The sequence below is a fragment of the Magallana gigas genome, chromosome 6 (genome assembly GCF_963853765.1).
Source record: "Magallana gigas chromosome 6, xbMagGiga1.1, whole genome shotgun sequence".
Taxonomy (NCBI): Eukaryota; Metazoa; Mollusca; class Bivalvia; order Ostreida; family Ostreidae; genus Magallana; species Magallana gigas.
Genome location: NC_088858.1, coordinates 50,423,951 through 50,451,284, shown reverse-complemented (window position 1 = coordinate 50,451,284; position 27,334 = coordinate 50,423,951). Strand labels below are relative to the sequence as shown.

Here is a 27,334-nt window from a genome sequence, read left to right as displayed (position 1 = left end):
CAGTATATGAAAAATTGTGATCAGGTGAAATTTGAACTGTAAAGCTTCACATTTAAGAAGTTAACCAAAACATTATGTTATGATTTTGATAATATGAGTATCTTAAATTTTTTCCTAATTTGACAAAAATGTCCATAATTTTCATAATTGAGGGACCCGGTCCTTTTACCCAAAAATTACTGTGACAGCCCTGTTAAAAAAACAAAGAATTGCGAGATATGTATCTCACTTATAACCGAACGACTGACGCTCAAATTTTGGTTGGCTATTAGAAATGCCATACTGAAGCATAGAAACATTAAAATTGAAAAAACTAATTTTGATCAAAATCATGACCATGCCCGTTATACAGTTAAGTAATGGCCTGAAGAAAAAAAAATATTTGCATTTCCCAGTCTCTTTGTCTGTGATAACACTACAAATCGGTTTTGTGTTGATTGTCCAATACATTTCATCAATGACTATTTAATATCTAATCGTACAATTGCTGAAATTAATACAAATATAAGTATTGAATATTATGACGTCATCAAATACGGTCGGGTGTAATAAAATCTCTGTTAAAGCCCCATGGGCTTTACTGGATTTGACCACTCTGACCGTATTGATCACCTTATAATTCCCACAGAATGATTCCTTTTTCCTTTAATATGTTACTTTTTTGTAATTTATTATATATTCCAGTGATAAGTATTCAATGTGAATTTAATACGTTACTTGTTCTCTGGTCAAATTAAACATTTAAGTAATGGCGTAGAAATGTACTATTTTAATGGTAAGGTATCTGACAACAAAAACAATTCATATTTTTAGACTGAGGAACTAAGTAAAGACGTAGCGTTGAAGTCACAAAATTTCCGGAATCGTTTTTTTTTAATCACGCGGAGAATGTTTCATCATTAAAAGCAGACAACAACGGCACACAAAAAAGATAAAACGATCACTTGGTTCACAAATAATGGAATCAAAAATATTCCTCTGCATCGGCCAGCGATATAAATGTGTACAAAACGTCTCTTTCTCTTGGTGGCACACGGACAACAATAAGACACTTGGGCCTTTAGTGGAGTCTATAAATGGTTGGCTCTCTGAAGATTCGTTGCATCAACAGCAAATGGATGATCCAAAAATCATCAGGAAAGGTTGAATACCCCTATGAATGATCAAAAACATCATTGGAAACACTGGATACATTAATGGATAATCAAAACATTCATATGAATGGTTGAATACTCCAATGAATGATTCAAAATCTCATTGAAAACGATGGATACATCAATGGAAAATCAATACATTCATATGAATGGCTGAATACTCCAATGAATGATCCAAGATTCTGCTGAAAAAAGTTGGATACACCAATAATCCTTAAATTCACAGAAAGTGTTTAATAATCCAAAATCTCTCTGGAAAAGTTGAATATTCCAATAGATTATCCATCAATGCACAGAACAAGTAAGATTTACAAATGGATTATCAATAATCCCCAGGAAAGGGTGAAAACTCCAATGAATAATCAATGATTTCAAAGAGGAGACGTTGGATACAGCAATAATTTACCAGTTCCCTTAAACCGAAAGGAAATTTTTAAACTATGTAATCTGTTCCATTTAATTGTCGACATGTATTTTGTTATCTATTATAATACATTTGGTTCATAGGGTTGGTTTATTTTTAGATATGGTTTACAGTCTTTGTAAAAACAGCACGTCCAGCATGCCTGAGAATGTGTATAGTGACCCGGATGACAATGAATGATCACTAGCCAAGCGATAGGAATGGTCTTTGGCAAGTAAAGCAATTGTTTGGCAGTGGAAAACGGCTCTGGGTTCTTGATCGAAAATGTCTATGCGCGCGATTCCGTCACTATTTCATCTGACTTTAACTTCACTAGATGCTTGGCCTGCTCTTTGCTTTCCCTTTCCGCCTTATGTTTTTCTTTTTCTTTTCTTCGTCTCATACCGGGACTCTGGCGTAATTTAATGACGATGTCCCTTTCCCTCCTGGGGTCTTTCATGTCCTCGAAGTATTTGTATTTTGGTTTTACATCTTCTTCTTCCGTTTCCGCTTTCGTACATCCATATATGATGCAATCGGTCACAGTTTTGTCAGTCATAAGCGGGGGTTCACTGACTGTAGAAAACACGAAAAGTAAGGTCATAAAACACATTTTGAGAAAAATTAGTAGGATGTAGACTGTAAAAAAATATTTACCTTTGAATGCAACTTTAGAGAATTCGAGATGAGGGTCAGGTACCGTGGCAATGATGATTGGTACAGCTGCGTAAAGGACAGCCTCGGCAAAACTAGCCTCCACCTGTGTACAATATAAATATACATCGTAAATTAAAACATTAAATTATATGCAGGTACATATCTTATCCTTAAAAATGTACTAGTCGAGAGCTCCCAACAGGTTTTTAAACATTTTAGTTTAAATTCATTTGAGCGCACTTCGTTACAAAGACATTGTGAAGATTCGTTAAAAAATACCGGTATTAATATCCAACAAAAACAAAAGTAAATCACACAACGATTATCAAGTTCGGCTACATGTAACTTCATGCAATGCAAGAGCGGACATCTAGCACCTTACACATATGGAGGGGGAGGGGCACTTACCGCAATACAATAGCAGACATCTAGCACCTTACACATGTGGAGGGGGAGGGGCACTTACCGCAATACAATAGCGGACATCTAGCACCTTACACATGTGGAGGCGGGAGGGGCACATGGAGGGGACCCTGAGGCTGTAGTCCCGCCAGGTCTTGTGCTGCCCCGGGCGGAGACTCTCGCAGATTTTCTGGTCCTTCAGAAGCAAGGTCCGTGTGTGTACCCCTCCGTATGATATGATCTGAACAACAGACAAGAAGATGCTTTGAACTTGATCCTTAAAATTATGTGTGAAGGTACATACAATTACACATCAAAATGTTTTAAAAAACTCTCAATACCTCAAATCAAGCGAAATCAAGATTATATTTCTTTAACAACTCAATCTATCACCTTTAACAAAAATCATTGTCATCGAAATGTTATAATTATATTTTCTATTTTTATTACTAATTTTAATGTCTGTCATTTTAAGTTAATCGCAGTTTATATACAGACTAAAGAAAAGCGATATAATCAACAAAAGAGCCCGAAATAGAGAACATTATTATGTTTAATACATTTGACCTTGTTCCGGAACATTGATTTAATTATCACCTGTTTTAGTTGAAGACTAACGGCACCAGACTTCCGTATCGACATGTTGTGTACAACAACCTCCGTCCGAAGATTCTCTCCGGAAACATAAGCGCGCTTGGGCAGAGTAATAGAACAAGACACGTGACCTGGTCTACAACAGACAGTGTGGACAGCTTTCTCAGCATGGTCCTCTAATGGATGTGGTGTCTTAAAGAAATGACAATATAAATGCAGTTGATTGGGATAGTGCATTATTTCCACCAACATTATTGTTTTTAAATCACAGTTTGAGATTTTCTTTGTAATAAATTGCGTTTACATTATTGACTCTAAGTTCTATAGATTGGTGTTAATAATTTAAATACAAGGGTGTTAACACTGTGAGGTTTATACCGAATTGGCAGAAGAATCCCCGGGTTCCCGGCTTGGATCGAACTCCCTGAGTACATTAATTGTCCGCTGTGTACTGATACATTCCCCGTTATATCGAATTATGATCCCCTGAACTGTATACCGCACATGCGCATCTGGTCCTTCAAACGAGCACGGTACTCCTTCCGGAACTTTGTACTGAAACGGAAACATGTGGCGCCCTCGTTGGAGTACTTCCCTGCCCTCCCATCGGCTTTGTTCATTCACTGAAAGTATACAATTGTTTGGAATCACAGCCACGCAATATCAGGTTGGGGGTATGGGTTGGGGCTGTGGGGCAGGAGCAGGGGGCATGTCACAACATACTTTTCTTTTATAAAGAGAAACATATTTTGAGGGAGTTGACCCCCATTTTTATGTGAGCACGTATGAGCTATCCAACAAAATTAACACTAAATTAGAGTTTAGGTAATACGCATTTTAAGGTGATACTACGCACACCCCTAAAATACGTTCATTTTTACATTAGTAGAATATAAACACAAAATAACTGAAATTCAACCCTGGAATTAGAGAAAGGACAAATATTACTTACCTTTACCCCACAAACAAAATCTGTCATCAAAATATATCTCCTCTTTCTCGTGTTCAATGTCTGTTTTATAGGTTTCTCGTTGGACTGTTTCGCTCCATTTGGCTCGAGCAGCACCGCGGAATCGTACTTCGACCCCTGCAAAAATTAGCAACTTGATTTATAGTAAGTTATTAAACATTATACATTTCTCTATATAGCATCCAGAAAATTAAAAACATCTGTTACCACAATGGCTTGATATTTTCAATTTTTAAATAAAAGTAGAATACCTAAAAGGGAAATGATGAATTGTTTATTACAGAAGTAGCGACACCGACAATCACATTGAGCCTTCCGATTATGTTTGTGTGGATTCGCAGGTTATTTCGACAGAGACGCTGACGGACGATGACATTGTTAATAAAATTCGGGGTGAAATTGAAGACGAAGACGGGGCAGAAACCGATAAAGGTGGGGAAGAGATCGATGCGTCGGCAGATACTCAAGAAACACCAGAAATTTCAGCACAAGATGCGTTAAACGCGATTACAACGTTACAAACTTTCTTTATGCAAAAAACTAACACCTCCGATTCAACATTTACACGTAGAATGTTACAAAAACTAAATGAACTTATTGAAACTTATAAAAAAATAATAACAAAAACAATTGTCCATCACACAGTTTTTGTCTGTAGCTAAATGACCATTTACATAGACATCCTTTGTGTTAATTTTGAACAGTTTCGATAAATAATTTCTTTTTTATTATCACTTGTTTATAAACGTTATTTGAAATATAGAAAAGTGTCACCATGGAAAATACCAACATCGGATATAACGAGTAGCGGTAAATTATGACGAGAAATAAAATGATGTCCCCAGCATCTCGTTATACCCGAAAGCCACTGTATATGCTTACTATAATTAAATTTGACTATTGCTAATTTTGTTGGTTGATAAAATAAGAAATATTCACAGCAAAATAAGGTATTATTGTTAAAATACACCCAATACGTTGTCGGATTGTAAATAACTCTATGACAAGAAAAGAAAGTTGCCATATGATAATTGGGTACAGAAACCAAACTGCCAAAACGAGTTCTTGTCTTACATTATTTAACCTTGGCATTATTTAAATGAACTTTCTTGACCCCCCCCCCCTTCCCCCGGGAATGGGACTACAAAAGTAAATTTAATCATGGTTGTTGGAGCCTTTATGCAAGCTTATATTTGATACCTTCCAAGTCGATGGTTTCTGGAAGGTCTGTAAATGCAAATGGGCCGTCTTACAGTTATATTTTCATCTAATTTAGGGAGCATTCTCAACAATTAATAATTTCAATCATGGTATTACCGAATAGCAATCACTTGAATTCTTCAATGGACTGTTAACGGATTCATTTACGAAATGAGTACAAAGACCTGTACTTCTTCATGTAAATTCTCAGCGACTTAGTGCATAGATGAGCCGAAATGATAATTACTGGGTGGATCGGAAGTTTATCATTATGTTTGAATTATGATTCAAGATACTTTCTTATGGAGATAAAATCCATCACCATTTCACCATAATATATACATCGCCATTGTATTAGAGGTTGAGAAAACAATAAAACTGAAATTTTACAAGCAGATATTACTGCTATCCATGAAACATCGATTCTCTGTCGGTGCAATCAGACACAGAATCCATAGCTCATGTCTTAATTTGATTTGTTCTGATTTTCTGGGAGATTAGAAATATTCATCAGTGCAAATTTAACTGTTAACATGAGATGAACATTTGCATCACCAATATTCTAGTACAGGGCCAAAAAAACCCTGGAGGGATTCTCGTACGATGAAGAGTGTACCATTACACCTTAGAGGATAGAACACGTACTTAAAAATCTATTTAATGGTCGTAAATGATTGTCAAAATAGCACATAGGGGACCAGCTACTATATCCTTGTGTGTTCGATTTCCCGAGCTAGTAACGAAACAAGTTGATGTAATTGATCTTTGACATAATTTTTTTTATGCTTTTAGTGCCGAGAGACATATATCGAAGAAAAAGTCGAGTCCGACGAGACTCTTGTGAATTTCCAGCACGACATCAATTCATCTGCAACAACCGCTGTCAGCGACTGCATGATTATATTAACCATACTTGTCACGATAAAAATCAATCAATTCCCCATACAAGCCGACATCTTTTGTTGCCTTCAGATATGAATTATAAAGAATTTCACGATGTACCCTCGACCACACCCAAGAATGGCTGGGAAAGCCGCCAAGGTGTGGAGAAGGCAGACGACCGAGGCTTACCTGCGATGATGATGGGTACCCCGATGTGGACCACCAGGGCTCCCTTTACCCTGTGTCCCGAGAAATAAACCGGGCTTGTGCCCTCCAGATGTAATTCTATCGACGTCACAGCCATGGTCCAGTTGAGGTTGGCGGGTCAGTGTCTACATCAGTCATTTTTGTCGTGATCCGACTCCGAGCTGGTAGAAAAATGGTGAAACATCTTCATCCACGGCTTATCGATCCAGCTGGGTGCCTGTTTGTAAAAATGTCATCAGTGCTTGGCGTTCATTTTCCTCTGCACATGCGATAAATTCGGAAAAAAAACTATGTCCATAATATCCTCTGCAGCAGTCTTTGTAAAAAGGACATTTTTCAGCACAGTTCGATTTTTGTTCGCTCTGATGCTACGAGCAGACACCGAGCGCCATATTGGAATTGATCGATCAATACTTCTGCCCTTTGATGAAATGTTAAACTTCTGTTAATGGGATTAGACTCTCTTATAAAGGTTTATGGTCTTGTCAACAGCGACTAAATTATCCAATGCATATGCTGGTCTCTCCCTCTTCAAGAGCAGAACTAGACAGTTCTCTCTACTATAGAAGCAATGATTGGGGAGTAAATGAATGAACCTCAATTGTTATTTTATTGATTTATTCTATCGGATACGCGTGTCCTCCCGAGTCGTGACATAAGTTCATTGGGAACAACTGAAAACACAGTAATACATGCACGCGTTAGAACAAAGCGTAAATGAAAACGCGAATCTCCGTCGGCTAGATGAAATACTGTTTTCTCACGAAAGGTATACACATTGGTGGGTTATCGGTAATCAATGCATTATCCAGATTTAACCTATTTATGACTCTACACTGTCGTACACTAAGCTTTGATAATGTTCATCTGAATATACCTCTGGATTTTCTTCACTGTATTATGACGAGTGACTATTTTCATATCTGTTGATAAATAAGCACACTAAAAACCAAACGTTCGATTGGGTTTTTTTCGAGAGTCTGACTTTCTGAATTTTAATATTAGTATATAGCAGAAATTGATAGCAACAAGTTGAAATACATCAGATGACAATCAAATTAGAGATAGCCATTCGAAAATTGCAGCTTGCAATGAACGATACTCGTAACCGTACGTAAATACAAAAGCGAATGTTATAAGTCCCCTTCCAGTAAAACCCGGAGGATGTAATAGCCTTTATCGCAATTTATCTGTCATTCTGACCACTAGCTCTTCGTTTTCCAGACTTTTGTTGTATTGTATTTTGACTTTAGTTGAGGGGAAGCTTGGTTTGTGAGGGCAATGGACCTTAGTACTTGATTTCAGCCTCTATTGTCTGGCCTTAAAAGAAAACAAGTTGTATGTCGTTACAATTTTATTAATGAGAAACCGCAACTCATAACAACAGAATAAAACAAATTAATAAGTAACAATAATTAAATCAATTTAACAAAATATCCTGAAAATAAATAATTAATTAATAACATTTTAAATTCCAAGTTATAACATCTTAGTTGCGTTTACTTATAAATACTATTTCTAAAGCTAAGATGATTTGAACTACACATACGTACCTTAAAAGAAAACAAGTTGTATGTCGTTACAATTTTATTAATGAGAAACCGCAACTGAGGTTGTCAGGGCTCGCATGGCCATTTTATACCCCAGAACCGGTTTCCATGACGTTTCCACAACTTGTTAACTTTCTTAGTACCCATGTGACTTGACCGCATGTGGTCATCCTGTGATCACTGTTTCATAATCTTAATTAAAAGTTTACTCCTTTGCCAAATTTCCAAATTCTTACTTCATAACACCAATATCAGCATTGGCTTATAATAATAAACTTTATCGAAATTCAACATTTTTATCTTTATTCAAACAGTGATCACGTACATGAAATATTTGATGAATCAATTAATAATCCTAGTGCTTGGTCCCAATACTTAAATGTAATCAAAAATTAAGTAACATGTTGACCATCTTTTTAATGCTGACTATCTAGAATACACAATTTGTAAACACGGATCAAGAATATTCCACTACTGACGTATAAGTTAGGTAACTTTTGACCTTGCACTAGATATAAGAAATAGGACCTTTAACATAAATGAATGCTATGAATATATAGTCAAATATAAAAATAATATAAAAATTCTATATTAATTACTTCCTCGCCCGTAAAAATTTGGTGCTCCAAATTTAAAAACAGTTTGAGTGCCAACCATATTTTACATGATTTGTCATTTATAAGTGTATAAACACCATTCGAAACAATGATAAAAATTACAACATCTCACTAGAAATGTTATATAAGTACACAGTTTACATCCAACCACTGTTCATAATGTTCACCGTTTGTTAGGTATGTGGAAAGTCACATGATCACAGTTTGTAAATACACAGTGTTGTCTAGGAGTTACACAGTTCACTTTGTTTCACTTGTATTTGCACAGTTCACAAGTGTTAGTACCATTACCTATTTAGGTAAATATAGCGTCATTGTATACATAGTCCTTAAAGCACTCCTTTTTGTTTTGATTAGATTGTGTACAATATGGTGTAGCACCTTGGGCGAGTCGTCATTTAACATCATCGGAGTGATTCATGAAAAATATAAAAAAAAAAATAACATAGTTAGTAAATATACAATATATAAACAACACATATTTTATGTAGTTTTATTAATACATCTTTATGTTGGCTACTAATATATTTTTATATATAAATAACTTATTATTATAGTATAGTCTGCAATCATCCGTAGAATATTTGACAATCAGTTTAAATGAAAAGAAAATGCGAGTAACATAAGAAACAAACATGACAATGAGAGTGCTAAGCAAGTATTAGAAGACAGAAGTCTTAATATTTGTAATACTCAAGATGCTTTTGGATGCTGATTGAAGGAATAGGCATTGTTATGTTTCCGTGTTTCAGCAAGATATATGCCATGTAAGGTTGTTTCATAACTTTCTTTACTCGATATCGATTTATCCATGACAGTTTAGTACAGGGTGGAATTTCTATAGTTGAATATTGTAATTTGTTTGTAACTTTGAAATCTGTCCAATCAGTTATCAGTATTCTCGATGGGAAATCTTTTATGTACATGTTTGAAATTGAAGAGGGTGGGTTTATCTCAAGCAAGGATGGACACAACGACAGAGAAATTAGCGGAATGATAGCACAATTAGTACCTGAAGTTACCTCCAGAATAATTGTTGTTCCACACCGATACCGCTTATTCATATTAAGAAGCACTAGAGCACATGTGACAAGAATAAAAATAGAGAGAGCAAATAAGACATGATCCCATTTCAAAGTATCCTTGATAACGTCTAAAATGTGTTTAGGGTTTTCAGTTGTAGTTTGTAGAAAAACATATTCATTTTCAACAGCTTTGGCATAAGGGGATTGTTTTAAAAGCGAAATAAGTAATAAAAGTTTTCTCTGTTTGAAAAATAACCATCCTGAAATCAGAGATACCAAAATTGTCATGATGAATGAAATATAAGTCAATACATCATTAGTAGTCGGCCAGATAGTATTTAATTCAATATCTCCAGTCAAAATTGGTTCTGATAGTGATTGGAAAATTTTTTCGTTTCTTTTAGTAGCATCAGTCATTTTTTTCATGTTAAAATGAAGTTTTGAATCTGCGACTAGCCTTTTTTGAAAATCATGCTTATACATTTCAAATCCAGGAATTTGTACTTTTAAAGAAGAAGCAAACGTAGTGTCAGCTTGTAATGCCAGTAATTTTGAGTCATTAAAGAACTGTTGCAATAATGCTAAATTAACTGGATGGAATATCTGAACTTTAGATTCTGTTTGACACTTGACTAACCTGGGTGGAAGATACCAGTATTTTGTAGTTATGGAGCATCTGCAAGGTAGTTGAATTATACACATAGAACATCCATGTAAAATTGTTTGATTGTTTGGACAATCTACAATGAGGTGATAACTGTTGTAAACTAAAGTAGACCCTGCTGATAATTCAATAGCCGTAGGTCTAAGTAAATCATGTTGAAATCGGAAATTACACATTTCATTTACAGACTGTTTATCATTAGCAAATAAACTCATAATACAGGATTTCTGAGTGACCGGCATGAGGGCTTTATTGAAATTGCAAAGATATAGCTGGTGCTTGTGACAAGTTGCTAAGTCAGTCTTGTCCAAGAGTAAATAGTACTGTTGGTGTGATGTAATGGCTAGGTAGTCCGGTAAATCAAGCAGTTGCGTAGCATGATTGGACGTTTCATTGACAGGTACTGGCATGGATATAACTTGATAGAGATTCAGTGGTAGTTTTTCATGTGAAAGTGGAAATTTAAGTGTTACATATATTGCTCCGAAATGTCGTCCAAATACAAATTGACCATGTTTATAATAATATTCTGGATCTTTAATCGTTAAGTAAAAATTTGAATATTCTTCTGTTAGAATTTTTGAAACTTCTTGGATGGTATTTGTGATGACCGGTGTGGATATAAGTGCAGGTGATAGTTTACCATCAATTAAGTTACCAATGGATTGTTTGAAAGCCGAGTATTGTTTTACCAATGTGTGTGCAGTTTCCATATGAGAATTATAAAGTTCGGAAAGTTGAAGAAGACCACTTTGAAAATTTTGAATTTGTTCCGTTATGATTTGTGATAAATTTGTTATGACCAAATAGTTTTCTTTTACACTCTCCTGGATATTGTCAAATCGATTGTCTGCAGCCGACATAAATGAAGAAAATTGATGTGATTGCATCTTGATGAATTTAGCGACTTTAATGTTGCTTTTTATCAAAGAGTTTACATGTTGTTTTAGAATATTTACATCATCCATTGTTGCAGTCCCAAACAAAGATTTTGATAAGTCACCAACAAATGGTAAGAGAGATTTCTTTTTTCTGTTTGAAATTCGAATAAATGGTACATTTTCATCTAAAAACTTGTATGTGTCTTTAAATTCAAGCATTGTTCTAGCATCTAAATCTTCTATTTGATGCAAAAATCTTGTAAAACTTGAGCAAGCTTTAGATGGTAATGTAATACAATCATATTTTAAATTAGGTCGTGGGGGTAGTTTCGGAAGAACTATTTCATAAGTCTGTCTCCAATACTCGTTAGTTAGTACAAAATTTTTCTCACTTTTAAAAATTGTACCATAGTTAAGCCGATGAACTGATCCTGGTATTGTCAGAGGATGAGACCCTTGTATTACCATTCCCAATACTGACACACGGGAGGAAAATACGCCCCAGAACATCATCATCAACAATAATTTTGTGGGCCATTGAATTTCTACAAATAGACCAAAGATAAAAAAAAATTAGTGGTGTTTTGTCAAAATGTGTTGATCAGGCACATAATGCACCACGATTTTTATTATTAAAACGTCCAAATAAAAAAATAACGTTATTTGAAAAGATATCCCATAGCACCACATGTTTTATTGGATGTACATGTATTTATGGTTTTTTAAGCGTTGTTGGAAATTTCCGTTTCTTCCCTTGTTTAGTGTGTTTAACGAAGTATTCTCGTACAAGTTCCTGGCTTAAATTTTCCTCTGGTTCCCAAGATTTGCTACCATCTTCCCATTTTACAAAGAATTCCCTTTTACCAGTACGATTTCTGAGCTTTAATACTTTGTCAACAGGATAATACGTGTTATCTTGGATTTTGTCAACATTGTTATCTATAGGGGGATTTAAATTTTCCCTTGCATTTTCAACGACATTTTGATTATTGTCATTATTTTCATTAAATAATCTGCCTATGTCCTGTTCAGGTTGCTGATCTCTGATGTCATCACCTGGCACGTAATCTTTTAATCTGCTCGCGTTTACATAAGATTTCAGTTCTTTGTGATTTGAACATCTTCGAAGTTTGTATGTAAAATTTGGTCCCAATTCAGATATGTAATATGGACCATCATATTTGTCGATGAGCTTTGGTGATTTACCCACTGGAGTTTTAAATTGCTGTAATAGAACCATTTGATTTAATCTGAAGGAAGGTTCTTTTGCCCGTTCATCATATCTTTCTTTTGATTTCGCTTGTTTCTCCGCTATATTTTGATTAGCTATCTCATGCGTAATTTTTAAATTTTCGAGTATATCGCGGATATGCTCCTTAGCATCTGCTTGCAGCGAGTCTTTGGGTGTTACACTCAAATCAAAAGGCAAGTTCATTTCACGACCAAAAGCCATATAGAAGGGAGAATGGTCTGTTGATTGAGTACAAGGTGAATTTCTTAGTGCCATTAGAATTCCAGGAATTAATTTCGGCCAATTGTTTTGTTCTTTGTCAGTGTAAGCTCGAATCGCTTGTAAGATTGTTCGATTGTTTCTCTCGCAAAAACTGTTTGATTGAGGATGATAAGCTGAAGTGAAATGTTTTTTTACATTAAAGATTTCACACAGGGACAATATTAAGTTTGATGTAAATTGTTTCCCTAGATCAGACACTAGTTTTAGTGGTGCTCCATATCTTGAAAAAATTTGTTCAAACAAAATTTTTGCAACCTCTTTGCTTTCTTGATTTTTAAGAGGGAAAGCTTCAATCCATCTTGTAAATGAATCTACAACCAGAAGCAAGTATTGATAACCCTCAGTTGTTTTACTTAGTTTCAAAAAATCAATGTGCCATCGTTCAAATGGACCATCTATAGGCATAGATGTCAGAGGCGGAGGACCATTATGTTTGTGCTTTTTGATTCTTTGACACCTTTCACATGATTGTATGTAATCATAAATTTCTTGATGCATTCTTGGCCAATGATATTTTCGTTTAAGAGCTGCCATGACCTTTTCTACCCCAAAATGAGCCCCTCCAGCTTTATTGTCGTGATAAGCTGTGAGTGCGTCTAAACGAAGTTTTTTGGGTAAAGCTAATTGTTTAATCCACCTATCATCATCCTTGACCTTTTTGGTTCGTCTCTGGAACCAGTGATAAAGCACACCATTGCAAAGACTGTATGACTCTGATTGTGCAATGACCTTTTTGCGTTCTTTGCTAACATCGGGAAGAGTTTCTGACTCTAAATACAAATATATGTCTCTGAAATCAGGGCATTCTTTCTGAAGAGATCCCATGTTTTCATGTACTAAAGACAAGTTTGGTTCAATATTGTCAGGTTCCACAGTAGTGACCTGCACACTACTTTCATAGTGGAACTCAACTTCTACAGTTGCACCATGTTCAAAAACTTCAATACTATGAGAATGGGTAACATTTTCATCTTGATTTTCATACGTTCGTCTACTGAGAGCATCTGCTACTACATTGCTTTTTCCCTCCTTGTGAATTATCTTAAAATTGTACCCTTGTAGCTCAAGGGACCACCTGGCTAATCTGCCAGTTGTGGATTTTTGTGACATTAAATATTGTAATGGTTTGTGGTCTGTGAAGACCAAGAATTCATTATTTGAAAGGTATGTCTTGTATTCTCTTATACCTTCAATGACAGCTAGACATTCAACATCAGATGCGGACCAATTTCTTTCAGGTTTAGATAATGATCGACCACCATAGGCAATGACATGTTCTCTGTTTCCCTTATCTTTTTGTGAAAGAATATAACCAATGGCTGAATTGGAAGCATCAGTTGTTAAAATGAAAGGTTTGTTCATATTTGGATACGCAAGAATTGGGGCAGATGTTAATTTTCTTTTTAAAGTTTCAAAAGCAATTTGACAATCTTCGTTCCAAATGAAATCTTCGTCTTTTCGCAACAATTTGTTTAAGGGTTCAACCAATGTTGAAAAACTTTTAATGAAACGCCTGTAATAATTGCACATTCCCAAAAATGATCTAATATCTTTTATCTTTTGAGGGATCGGAAAAGTATCAATAATTTTTGTTTTGTTGGGGTCAACTTGAATACCTTGTTTAGAAATAAGATGCCCAAGGAATTTAACTTCTTTGGCCGCAAAGTGACATTTCTTAGGGTTTAAGGTTAAACCTGCATTTCTCAAACGACCAAAAAGATCTTTAAGATGTTGTAAATGAGAATTGAAATCTTTTGAAAAGACACAAATGTCGTCCACATAAACCAACATGTTTTTCCAATGTAAACCCCTTAAAATTTGTGACATTGCCATTTGAAATGAAACACAGCTGTTTTTTAATCCCATACCTAATCTTTTCCATTCATAAACTCCATTTTGAGTAATGAACGCTGCTTTATGTCTGGTTTCCGGATCCATTTGTAATTGCCAATACCCAGAATGCAGATCAAAAGTAGAAAATATTTGAGATTCTGCCTCTGCAATAGTGTCAAAGACACACTCAAGTCTGGGTAGGGGAAATGACAAAGGTTTTGTAATTTTATTTAATTTGCGATAGTCTACACAGAATCTATATTTTCCATCCTTTTTCTTTACTAAAACAACAGGTGAATGATATTCACTATTTGATTCTTCAACAATGTCATTTTCTAATAGCTCTTGAACTTGTCTATCTATTTCTTTTTGTAAATGAGGGGGTTGACGATAAAAAGGCATTCGAATGGGGGGAGCGTCGTATGTCTCTATTTTGTGTGAAAATCTCCCAATCGATTTCCCCATTTCTGATAAATCCACTGAAAAGATATCCCTGTAATCTCTTAAAAAATTTTGCAGTTCCGACTTTTGAGTATCATTTAATTCAGAGTTTTTCAAGTCAAAGGTTATTGGAGTTTTTTGCTGACTTTTTGAGTTTAATTGTGTTTCTATTGCATTAGTTTGAACACATTCTGGGGAATAAAAAGGAATAATGTCATGTGTGTTTACACATTCAACTGAGGCAACAATAGCGTTGTTGTTAAGCATGATTTCCTCTTCGGTCGGATTGCAGATTTTTAAAACACCGCGTTGATTTTGAATACGCGTGATTGTTTTTGCTGCTAATAAGTTCATATGATTTATATTTTCAGTGGGTTCCAAATAAACAGTTTGTTTACATTTTAGTCTGGAGATTTTGACGGGAACTAACATTTCATGATTTGCTGGGATGGTTATTTTCTGAGCTGTTCTAGCAAAATGATGCTTGTCCACAATTGGTAAAGAGTTGTTTGCCTCTGCAATTTGAATAGTTTTAGAACCTAGATGTATTGAAACATTATGCTTTTCCATGAAATCCATGCCAATAATCAAAGATTGATTCAGACCTCTAACAACATGAACGGAAGTCCAAAGAATTTTGTGGTTCATTTCAATCGGGAGAGATAACTTACCCAAAATAGGAAGAGTATTGTTACTAACCCCTTTTATCACGTCATAATCCGGGCGAGATAATTTTGAATTTGCATACTCTGATTTTTGAAAAAATGATTGACTGACAAGTGTTATTTGAGAACCCGTGTCAACCAGTGCTTTCGTTTTTCTGATACCAATTTGTACATCTATTGTGTTTCGCGATTGTAGGGCCATCGTTAATCCTAAAACCACCGCTTTCTGACCTTTGTGCCCATCCTTGGAGTACCCAGGGATAGGCGCGCACCCCTATTGGGTTCTGTTAACACGTCTCGACGATCGACAGACACTAGCAAAATGATCTGGCTTGCCACACTTGAGACATAATTTACCTAGAGCTCGGCAATTTCGCCTGCTCGCGCAATTTCCACCACAACCTTGGCATTTAACAAATGTGTTTTTGGAATAATTTTGATTAAAATTTGAATTTGGATGCTGCAAAAAATTCGAACGAAAATTTCTTTGAGTGTTTTGGCTAAAACGATTTTGAAAAGATTGGTTACGAAAATTTGAATTGTTTGTGTTGGAAATTGCAGCCGCGGTCGCTTCTAGTTTGTTAGATAAACTTGACATTAATCTGTCTTCTAATTGCTGAATAGAAGCTGCAAACGAAGCATTTGCAGTTTCTGTACTACTTATGGTTTGCTCCGCCACAAGAGCAAGTTTTCGAACTTTTTCTAAAGTATCCGGACTTTGAGGCATTACGATTTGTCTCAATTCGGATTTTAACCCCTGAATAGTGATCCCTACAAGCAAGTGCATGGGAAGATCATACTCAGTGGTCAAACGCGTTACACGAGCCATGTAGTCGTCTACTTTTTCCTCTTTATATTGTTTTAAATTTAACAAATTTAAATCAAAGGACGATTTTTGTTTCTGAAATCTTTCCAAAAAAGAATTTTTTAATGTTTCTAAAGAAGTTTTTATCGTATCATTAAGCTGAAAGTACCACTGCTTAGGGATATCCGTTAAATAAAAAGGAAAAGCAGACAAAGCTGCCGATTCCGACATATTAAAATATGCCACCATGGCCATGAAAAGAGACCACCATTGACTAGCGGGTTCAGCCTGGTGGTATGGAGACAATTTTATAACATTCGGCGCGTGCCGAATCTCCTGTGGCGGCGCATGAGTGGATGATAGTGAATAGGGGGGTAAAGATGCAGTTACGTTAACCGAATGAGTTGAATGAGGCGTTGCAGATGAAGTTACAGAAGTAATATTACTTGTAGCTGGTCTTAAGGATGGCCGTGCCGGCACATCAGGAGACTGCCTATCCGAGGAGGGAGTAGCCAGGTCGCTCAAAAGTCTCCTCGCCCTCTGCAGGCTTTGCATCCTGATGGATGGTGGCGCCGTTGGTGTTGCCCCGATGGCGGTAGTTGGAGCCGACGTCGGTCTAACGGGAAACATTCCCTGGAAATTGTTTATAGATTTGCCATTCCTAAGATCCATTTCCGAAGATTAAGGATTCTCCACCAGATTGTTGTATTGTATTTTGACTTTAGTTGAGGGGAAGCTTGGTTTGTGAGGGCAATGGACCTTAGTACTTGATTTCAGCCTCTATTGTCTGGCCTTAAAAGAAAACAAGTTGTATGTCGTTACAATTTTATTAATGAGAAACCGCAACTCATAACAACAGAATAAAACAAATTAATAAGTAACAATAATTAAATCAATTTAACAAAATATCCTGAAAATAAATAATTAATTAATAACATTTTAAATTCCAAGTTATAACATCTTAGTTGCGTTTACTTATAAATACTATTTCTAAAGCTAAGATGATTTGAACTACACATACGTACCTTAAAAGAAAACAAGTTGTATGTCGTTACAATTTTATTAATGAGAAACCGCAACTGAGGTTGTCAGGGCTCGCATGGCCATTTTATACCCCAGAACCGGTTTCCATGACGTTTCCACAACTTGTTAACTTTCTTAGTACCCATGTGACTTGACCGCATGTGGTCATCCTGTGATCACTGTTTCATAATCTTAATTAAAAGTTTACTCCTTTGCCAAATTTCCAAATTCTTACTTCATAACACCAATATCAGCATTGGCTTATAATAATAAACTTTATCGAAATTCAACATTTTTATCTTTATTCAAACAGTGATCACGTACATGAAATATTTGATGAATCAATTAATAATCCTAGTGCTTGGTCCCAATACTTAAATGTAATCAAAAATTAAGTAACATGTTGACCATCTTTTTAATGCTGACTATCTAGAATACACAATTTGTAAACACGGATCAAGAATATTCCACTACTGACGTATAAGTTAGGTAACTTTTGACCTTGCACTAGATATAAGAAATAGGACCTTTAACATAAATGAATGCTATGAATATATAGTCAAATATAAAAATAATATAAAAATTCTATATTACTTTTCCTTAAATAGTTTGGCCAATTGATTTTATACTTCCCGTGTCGCTTCATGATGCTGATGCCCTACATATAAGGTATCAATATTTTTACTTTTAGTCAACAAATATTTACGTAATTATTTTTGAAATGTTACTTTTTCTTACTATCGGGTTAGATAAGTGTTCAAATTATGAAGGGGGAAAACTCCATCCAAAATAGCAATTATCACTCATCTATTGGACTTCCGTAACTTTTAATCCACTTGCTATAGAAATCTTTGAAACTCTTTCATAATCATGATCGAGTTAGTGCTTCGCCGCTACGTTTATTTACCCAAAAGCACCCAAATTGACCCAAAATGAAGACATGTCCTTTTAAATCGAATTTTCTTTAGACGTATTTAGCACGTAAAACTGTTTCAAAATTAGGGGTGGGGGTGTCGGTAGTGGACGTGTGTTGCTATGATATACTCTCAGAATGTTTGTTAATAATTAACAAGACAGGCCTTTACGTTCACTTGCGTACCATAGTCCGTAGATGAACCTGTCCGGGAGTCTCATGTTTGCATTATGGGCTTAATTTTGGACTCTGCGTCCTATTCCGAGACTCTTCTGACTATTATCCCCGCTTTTATTTAAGGAATAAAGGATCACTGTTTAAGTATTATGAGGTGATCAAATACGGTCGGTAGTGATCAAATCTAATAAAGTCTGAATGGCTTTATGATAGATTTGATAACGTCCGACCGTATTGATCACCTTAAAATATTCAACGAATCATTACTTATATTTTTTATGATTTTCAGATTTTCAGCAATTGTACGATTATATGAAAAAAGTCATTGATGACAATAATTGAACTATACATAACAAATTCGATTCGTAGTTTTATCTCAGGAAAATGTTTGAACGAAAAGTACTTAAAAATAGATACAGGTACCTGTCGCAAGATGATTTTCGAAAACTAGCGTTTACAGCCGTAGCGCACTTCGTTTGCATTTGAGGTAAAACGTACATGTTTTGCAATATAAGATTATATACTTCGTTTTGAATGAGAAATTACGAAGAGTAATTCTAGCGGAAAACAATAGATAACCCCGAATTTCCTCTGTTTAGCTAAAAGTCAATTTTTGCTTGAGCCTAATTCCATAATAAAGTAAAAATATCGAATGTATTGTCAATAATAATTCATTTCATAAAAAAATCTCTGTTTAGAACAAATTTTACTCAGTATATTGAACTTTATAACAATCCGAATTTGAGAACTCAAACCCTGAGTAAACAACACCCTTAATGCAGGTTTAAAGGTAGATAACACTTTGCAGAGGAAATCCTTTTTCTTTGATATAAAATATCTTGCTCTGTTCTTTAGAAAACAGATTTGTCAATTTGGAAGCCTTTTAGGAATCACCTTTAAAGGTATGGGGAAGGTAGCAGCCTGGCGGTTTAAGGTCAGACCACACGTTCCTCGAGCATCTTTTTGTATCTCCTCGTAATAAAGAGTTCCAATGAAAATTACTTTTAAAATTTACTATGCCTAGATTGCCGAGTGGTTAGACCCGTGGGCTGGCCGCTCACTGTCAGGAGCGTTGGTTCTAGAGGTCGTGAGTTCAAAGTCTGGCCCCGGTCGAGAAAGAGTTCCAGTATAGTGAATTGCGCTGTGCTGTATATTTATTTATTTTTATATCAGCAATTCAAGTGTATTTTCAAGAAGATTATATAGAAAATTGCATACTCTAGTATTTTGCAGAAATGCCTGGTAAGATATCCTAATTTTTTTGCAATAAAGTTTGTCAAAGTAGTAGTAAATCAAATTCCTGAAAAAAGCTATATAAATCGTGTCGTCGACCTTAAGGTAGATTCGGTGGGTTTAATATGGATCAAGATTGAAACTTATGTTGTCATCTTCAAATTTTTGTATATATTTTCTGTACTTTAATTTTTTTCATAACTGTAATTTTGGCAAGTTCAGACCCTGGGGCCATAAAAGTTAAACAAGCGCACTTTTGAGCTCAGTCTCACTATTACAAAAGAAATACTAATATAAACCGGTATTGGAAAAGTGAGAGCGAGATCAAAAGTTAGCTTGTCTAACTTTTATTGCTTCGGGGCCCGGTGTTTCTCTTAACTCTGCCATAAAAAAGACTGTTAATTAAAAAAAATATGATTGTCGTTTCAGATGTGAGGCATTTGCTTCCTCTGTGCTACGGCCGTGATAGGCTATATAGGTACTATTTTTATAATAGTGTCTGTATCCACTGATTTGTAATCAATCAGGAAACCTGCATTAAACAATGAATATACAGAACTCTGAATATTTCTATTTAGTGTATATGTTCCCTCATGTTTGCATTGTAAATCTGCAACGTTCCTGTATACACACTTTAAGTTAGTATTTTCACGGCGCATGAACACAAATATAAACGTTATCACGCGTTTTGCAGACATGTATTATTGTAAGATTATATAATGAAGCGGTCAAACTTACAAAACCAATTTGTTATGTACAAATGAAAAATAAACGTATAATCGTATCTATTTGTTAATAAAAAAAAATTTTCTCGACAAAATTTTTAGCACTATATTTTTAGCAGCGGAAGCGAGCTAAATGACATGTTAATAGGGCTGTTCCAGGTCCTTGACTAAGAGCGTATATAATGACCTATAACGCGCAGTATTCAATTTTCTTGCACAACCTTGGTGTGTTATAGGACCGACAACATCCAAAAAAAACCTTTCAATGCTTAAGCCAAACAGTTGTAATCTTTAAACGAGACAATCACAGTTTTAAATATTTCATAACCATTCAGCCCTTTTCCATCCTGAGCTTTTCCGAAAATAAGACACTTTAAAGCATAAAATGCCCGAACTTATTGAATCTTTTTAGTAATCAAAATTGAAAAAATTGTGGACATGCATCAGCGCAAGGCCAGAGAACCTCTCCTGTCCATTAGTGACCCGTGAACATGACATTATTTTACAAAACACTGAAAGAGCGTTCAGCAGAAACTGTGGAAACGTGGATTGTAATGGGGATGAGCAAAACTTTATAGATGACAGGTTTGGTATGTTCGTGGATGGTTAAAATGCTATCAGGCTTAACATCACTCATCTGCCATCCGATTTTTCAACTTTTGATTTCTTTATCCAGTTGGTTAAAGTGCGGAAGATAACACCGTACTTTTGAGCAATATCAGTTTGTTTTTTGTTTGTGACTTCTTGAAGTCTAGAAAGGATCAGCGCCTGTGCATGAAATCTATTCTTGGCACAAGAAGGCGATCAGTGATTTCCACAACCAAGTGGTCAAGGAAAGGATAAAATACAGCTTGTTTATAGTACTAGAGAACATTTTCTGCCGGAACATTAACCCTGAATCGGTGCCTTTGGGCATTACGTGGACTATGAATAACTAACTCATCCCATACGGTATCATCAGGATTGAAGGAGCCCTATAACACCAGTAGCCTCCTTAACTGCTTCCAATAAATCAAAGGATTTCATTTGCAACAACTTCGACAATTGTGTTGTGCTCTGGATGAGGTGTTCTGCCGTAACCACACAAATGATGAAATAAAACGAAAGTATGTTGTTCAAGTGGGATTGGGCTTTCGTGTATCCTTCGTCGATGAGATTGGATAAAGAATCTACAATCACGTCAAAGCTATTCAGGAACGTAAAAAGAGCATCGCCGCTAGCTGACCAGCGAGTCTCACATAGCTCCCTCAACTTTGATCGCTTCTCAAGCTCATGTGGTGTTGCCTCTAAGGTACGTGTACTTTTTTCTTGCATCGTGTCCATCATGCTTCTTATCGTTATTTCATTCGATGCATGTATAATTGCCAAGTTTAAGCAATGGGCATGGCTTCAGTGAACATAAATTGCCTCTGGATGTATGCAGGGAAATCGTGTTCAAAAATCCAGACATGTATACTTGTAAACCCGAATACGTAATCGTGTTGGTGTGTGAGTCTGGGTATGAGTATGTGTAATTCTGATCGTGTAACCTATAAAACTCAGGGATAAACACATGTAAGATTTGACTCAGTTCCTTCGCATGATGCACAATTTGCAGCTTTATTGCTTTCATTAGTTAATTAAACCTTAATTAAAACCTTAATTAAACCTTCAACTTTGCACACTTTCAATCCGTAGTATCTGCATTTTTATCTTCAGGCTCGGCAATAGCACATCTGACATAATACAGAATGACAAATGTAAAGTCTACAAATTTGTCAAATTTTGACATGACCTTATATGCCAACTGCCTTGCATGCCGTAATCGCCGGAATGGATGAAAAATAAACAAAATATTCACCTTAACTCTTGCATTAAGCTTTTAATGAACGACACTTTTTCTATCGAAATTACCGGTATTATCTTTAGAAAAAATTTTGAGGTATGATTGAAACTGGACCAAACAGGAAGAGGGTCATGCATATAAAAATAGTCGCCGATGTGACGAAAAAGTGGTGGAAGCAAAAACTCGGGACAGAGTATAGAACTGTTATAAAAAAGATTTCTGACAGTAAGGAACGGGGTTGGTCAGATGAACTTGATCGAATATGAACTGGTAGAGTTTAAATCATAAAATATTTTAAAATATATACTGTATATACGATGATTTTACAAAATTAAGTAATTGCTTTATGGTAAACAGTACATGTTCTCATGTGACTGTACAGCTGTATCATAATAGCTCTCCGGAAATTTTTTTATCAACTAATTTCACAAAGTGAGTCTGTATTGAACCGACATTCAGGACGTCATGCTCATACCCCGTAATAATTGCTTGAATTTTTAAAAAAATGTCAATTTATACAAGATTGATACGCTTTTTTCCCTATAAATTGCCGACAATGCAAAATGAAACATTTTTTAAAATAATTTATTCACATTTCAATTTCACGACAGTTAACCTTATCTTTTGAATTTTTATTTAGTTATTTTTAAAGGGGTGTCCTTTCTCATGTCTCATATTAATCAAAATCTCAAAACCAATGTCTTTTAATTCTTTGTTTTTCTTATCGATAACTTTCCAAAAAATAATACTTTCTAAGAAAAGTTGTTATCTAGAGATAATATGATTATAGACCTACCTAATATATTTTTTATATTTATTCCGTCGAATACGGCATGCCTCTACCTGCAGCTAGCCTTTTTCTATCAGTGACGTCACTGTTTCCATATATATTCGACAAACTTGTAGACTTTACATTTGTATATTTTTCTGCAGACGATCCGGAGTGCGGTAAATGTTGGTAAATGACAAACCAAGAAATTATTGGATCCCGGATTTGTGGGGACAATTTTGCCTTTATTCTTGACGATTAGCGATCTTGTGAAAAGCAGTCTTGTGAAAATATCTGACAGTAAGTATGCATTGCATGTTTTTCTATAGTTTTATTCATAGCAATAGTACATGTTATGTGTATGTACATTGCCTGTACAGCGTTGCCTTCTATTTATCAAATATTTTAATGGGACTTGGACACGATTTGACCTAAAATTTTCGAATTTTATTTTTCCATTTTCAATGTTTAATCTGATAAATATAGAAGTTTTGATGCTATCTCAATATTTGAAAGTCAAATATCAAGTTATAAGCAAGATACAGAGTTCATAATTCTTTGTTTTGTAAACAAAGCTCGAATATTATCATTTTTTACATATGTGTTGTATTGGTGTAAGTTTCCATCAAATGTATCTTTCTTTTGTTGATACTAGTATTTATGAAGATATTGAGTTAGTTTAAATTGTTTTTACGTGTCAATTTGTCTAAGAAATGGTAAATCTCTACATTACATATTTTGTAAACAACTATAAGACCCGAGCTTTGTTTACATAACAACCAAATCTTACTTCTGTATCTTGCTTGTAACTTGGCTCTAACATTCAAAATTTTGGTCAATCATTTAAAATGCACCAGTAAACTTAACCATTTTATACATAAAAATAAAAATAATTTTTTTGATCTCAAATCGTGTCCAAGTCCCTTTAAAGGTTTTGTATACACACAATTATAACTAACATGTACAATAAAAAATGTTGCTTGCACATTGCCTTGTACTGTTATAGCCTATACATGTGTATAACACAGTCGTAAGTTTTGATTTAACGCTTATTTGCAGCATTCTGGCGTGCGACCAGTTCTCGCCGAGTATCTTTTCCAGTACATTGTGACACCATTGTAGCAACAATAAAATTATATACTAAAAATGAAGTCACAATGTACTGGCGAGAAATTGTACTCGGCGAGAACTGGTCGCATTTAGTAAACATATAATGGATGTTTGTTTTTAATTGTCTATTTTTGCAGATCTGTAGCTCGACGGGAAAATTAAGGTTAACATGCGACTGTCACGTGTACCCGAAAACTGATCAAAAGTTTAACTCAAAACGTTGCAGCCAATTTTCATTTTTAAACTTTTTTCCTTAAACTTTCAATAAAAATGTAACCGTAGTACAATTTTCACCCAGTCTGGATATAATACATTTTTGTATATACCGGTGATATCATTTGTTATATCCAGTTTAATTTAATTAATTTAATTTCCCTTACAAATTAAATAAATGAGGTTATTGTGATAATTGTGACTTTAAAAAATTACTATATTTCATCTCCAGTAATTAATTTGAAGAATTAGTTGCAATTTATTAAAATGTCATATAAGACAAACATGTTTTATTTTCAGATATTGAAAAGTTCTCAAAAACATTGGTCACACTACTTCCACCAGATCCTCCAAATGATCCAATTTACATAGATATTGTTGATGGCCATGTGGTAGTCCATAGCATAACTTCAACATTGGAAACGGACACATTTGCAGCAACCAATCAAGCCACAGCATCCAATCAAGCTACAGCATTCTATCAAGCTACAGCAACCAATCAAGATACAGCATCAAATCAAGCTACAGCATCAAATCAAGTTACAGCATCAAATCAAGCTACAGCATCAAATCAAGCTACAGCATCAAATCAAGCTACAGCATCTGCAGCATCCAATCAAGCTACAGAATCATATCAAGCTACAGCATCTAATTAAGCTGCAGCATCATATCAAGTTACAGCATCCAATCAAGCAACAGCATCATATCAAGTTACAGCATCAAATCAAGATACAGCATCAAATCAAGCTACAGCAACCTATCAAGATACAGCAACCTATCAAGATGAAGCTGATGAGGATGAGAATCACGTTGATAAAAGGTTTGATTGGAAAATGTCAGCCACGCGTAAACTTGTATCGATTGATAAGAGAAAGAAAACAGTGATTTTGCATCATCCAAAAGAGTGTGGCTAACGGTTGCAGATCAAATTAAACAGGCAACATGTTATCAACCATCAGCAACTCAGTGCAGAGAAAAGTGTTATTCTCTTAATTAAGAGATGCTACCACCACTTCTTAATGGAATCCAAAAAGACCAGCAAATGACGACCAAAGCGAAAGAAAAAGAGAAATGCAGTCAATTTTAGAAAATGATCCAGCGTCCAACCCGATCGTCATGAGAAGTTTATTTTGAGCAAATTAGATTAACCACAACTAGAATTAGTGTGAGCAAGCTCACAAATGATACCCCCCCCCCCTCAATTACTCAATTATTTGTCTATAATAGAAAATGATGGATGAGATCTATCTAACCGTCCATATTCTATTGATATCAACAGCTCTATTTTATTTTTTAAATATGTTAATGCTAATATGAGCACACAAAGCTATTTTTTTTTTAAATTCCATTTTATTTCAACTTAACTGTTAATGCATGAAGACATTTGCATCCTTATGATAACAATCATGACTAATATCAAAATTGCGATAATTCTCATGCCAAGCAGCCATTATATGTTTTGAATTTTTGATATACCGATATTTTTTTCCGATTTTTGTTCTCAACACAATTTAAAAAAAAGATAAAATGTATTAGAGCAGGTCATATTCAGAGGGACGGAGATAATAATCTAATAACTAATTTTATGTGACCTGACACAAACAAGCTTTGTGTCAAATCTTACCTTCTAATCAGTTCCATTAATACAAAACAATACATAGGCAGGAATTAAACACTTTTATTAAAAAAAATGACCTTGAACTTGCCCAAATTACCTTGGGTCAAGGTCAGGACACACCTTCACGTCATAAGCAATCTTTGTGAGATAGGAACTTCGATTGATTCTACATTAAAAGATATAAACCAGACACATTTTTCACTTTTCCTGTCAGTGACCTTGCCCTTACCAAATAACCGTTGGTCAACCTGTGTTAATCAAATAAGGTTTGACAAATGAATGATAGATTGTGTTGACAGAAAAGAAAACCCAGAATGCTGTCACATTGGCTGCTTTCCTCTTGTTTCGCCTGGGCTGTTTGATCCATATTAGGAAGACAGGTTGGAACCAATTCATATTCTGTGGAATTGCATGTGTTGACATTAAGAGGGAATTTGTCTACAACTTACCCAGATTGGGTATTTAATTTGTTTCTATATAAGCTGTTAAGATTATCAAAATACTTCACGAATTGAAAACAACTTTTTCTTTATAATATCTTGATACTTTTTCATGTATTAGAGAGAGTGCGAAATTAATGAAATGCATATAGCCAACATGACAATTCCACTTAGATTTGGGATAGACCTCGGAGAGATATTGTCCTTTCCATTATTTATTTTGCACTTTATAACAACGCTTTTTGTGGTTAAATATTTCAACATGGTAAATGTTGAATTTAGAACATTTCTTTCTAGTAACGAACTTTTGATTTTTGTTCATAGTGTCGGCTAAATTTGTTCCATATATCTTTGTGTTTGACTGCGTCTGAATTCTTCATTTATTTTAGTTCTCAGATCAACCAGATTTTTTCTCCCATATCACTCTTCTTTGTTGACCTAACTATGTTAGACGTTGAGTCAACTAATTTAAAAAGTATGTTGACTCTCTGTAGCGCCAATGCAGGCATTTGACCACTCTCTGTAGAACCAATGCAGGCATTGTACACCTTTCTATAGAGCCAGGCATTGGACCCCCCCCCCCCCCTCTGTAGAGCTAATGCAGGCATTGCACACCTCTGTATAGAGCCAGGCATTGGACCACTCTCTGTAGAACAAGGCATTGGACCACCCTCTGTAGAGCTAATGCAGGCATTGGACACCTCTGTATAGAGCCAGGCATTGGACACCTCTCTTTAGAGACAGGCATTGGACCACCCTCTGTAGAGCCAATGCAGGCACTGGACCATTCTCTTAAAAGCCAGGCATTGGACCACCCTCTGTAGA

The 27,334-nt window shown here is 35.2% G+C and overlaps 1 protein-coding gene and 2 long non-coding RNA genes across 4 annotated transcripts; 1 reads left to right on the top strand and 2 right to left on the bottom strand.

Annotated features, from left to right (window-relative positions):
• Positions 1-749: 749 nt before the first annotated feature.
• LOC105327495 (arrestin domain-containing protein 17) lies at positions 750-7,066 on the bottom strand. 2 transcript variants are annotated; one of them, XR_002199522.3, is made up of 8 exons: positions 6,452-7,066; positions 4,163-4,297; positions 3,589-3,833; positions 3,214-3,402; positions 2,681-2,857; positions 2,215-2,317; positions 1,294-2,133; positions 750-1,153 (listed from the first exon to the last, which is right to left on the bottom strand). XR_002199522.3 is itself a non-coding variant. In XM_011428003.4 (7 exons), the coding sequence occupies exons 1-7, from the start codon at positions 6,564-6,566 to the stop codon at positions 1,847-1,849; spliced, it is 1,251 nt and encodes a 416-aa protein (XP_011426305.2). In that variant the 5' UTR covers positions 6,567-7,066; the 3' UTR covers positions 750-1,846. The 2 variants fall into 2 exon arrangements, 1 of the variants encoding a protein (XP_011426305.2); XM_011428003.4 differs by having other exon boundaries at positions 750-2,133.
• Positions 7,067-10,831: 3,765 nt separating this feature from the next.
• Positions 10,832-18,079, bottom strand: LOC136276267 (uncharacterized). Its single transcript, XR_010714732.1, has 2 exons — positions 16,910-18,079; positions 10,832-11,751 (listed from the first exon to the last, which is right to left on the bottom strand). It is a non-coding gene; the product is annotated as an uncharacterized lncRNA (long non-coding RNA).
• A 2,939-nt stretch (positions 18,080-21,018) lies between these two features.
• LOC136276587 (uncharacterized) lies at positions 21,019-25,643 on the top strand. Its single transcript, XR_010715105.1, has 3 exons — positions 21,019-21,825; positions 23,293-23,428; positions 24,752-25,643. It is a non-coding gene; the product is annotated as an uncharacterized lncRNA (long non-coding RNA).
• The last annotated feature ends 1,691 nt before the right edge of the window (positions 25,644-27,334 follow it).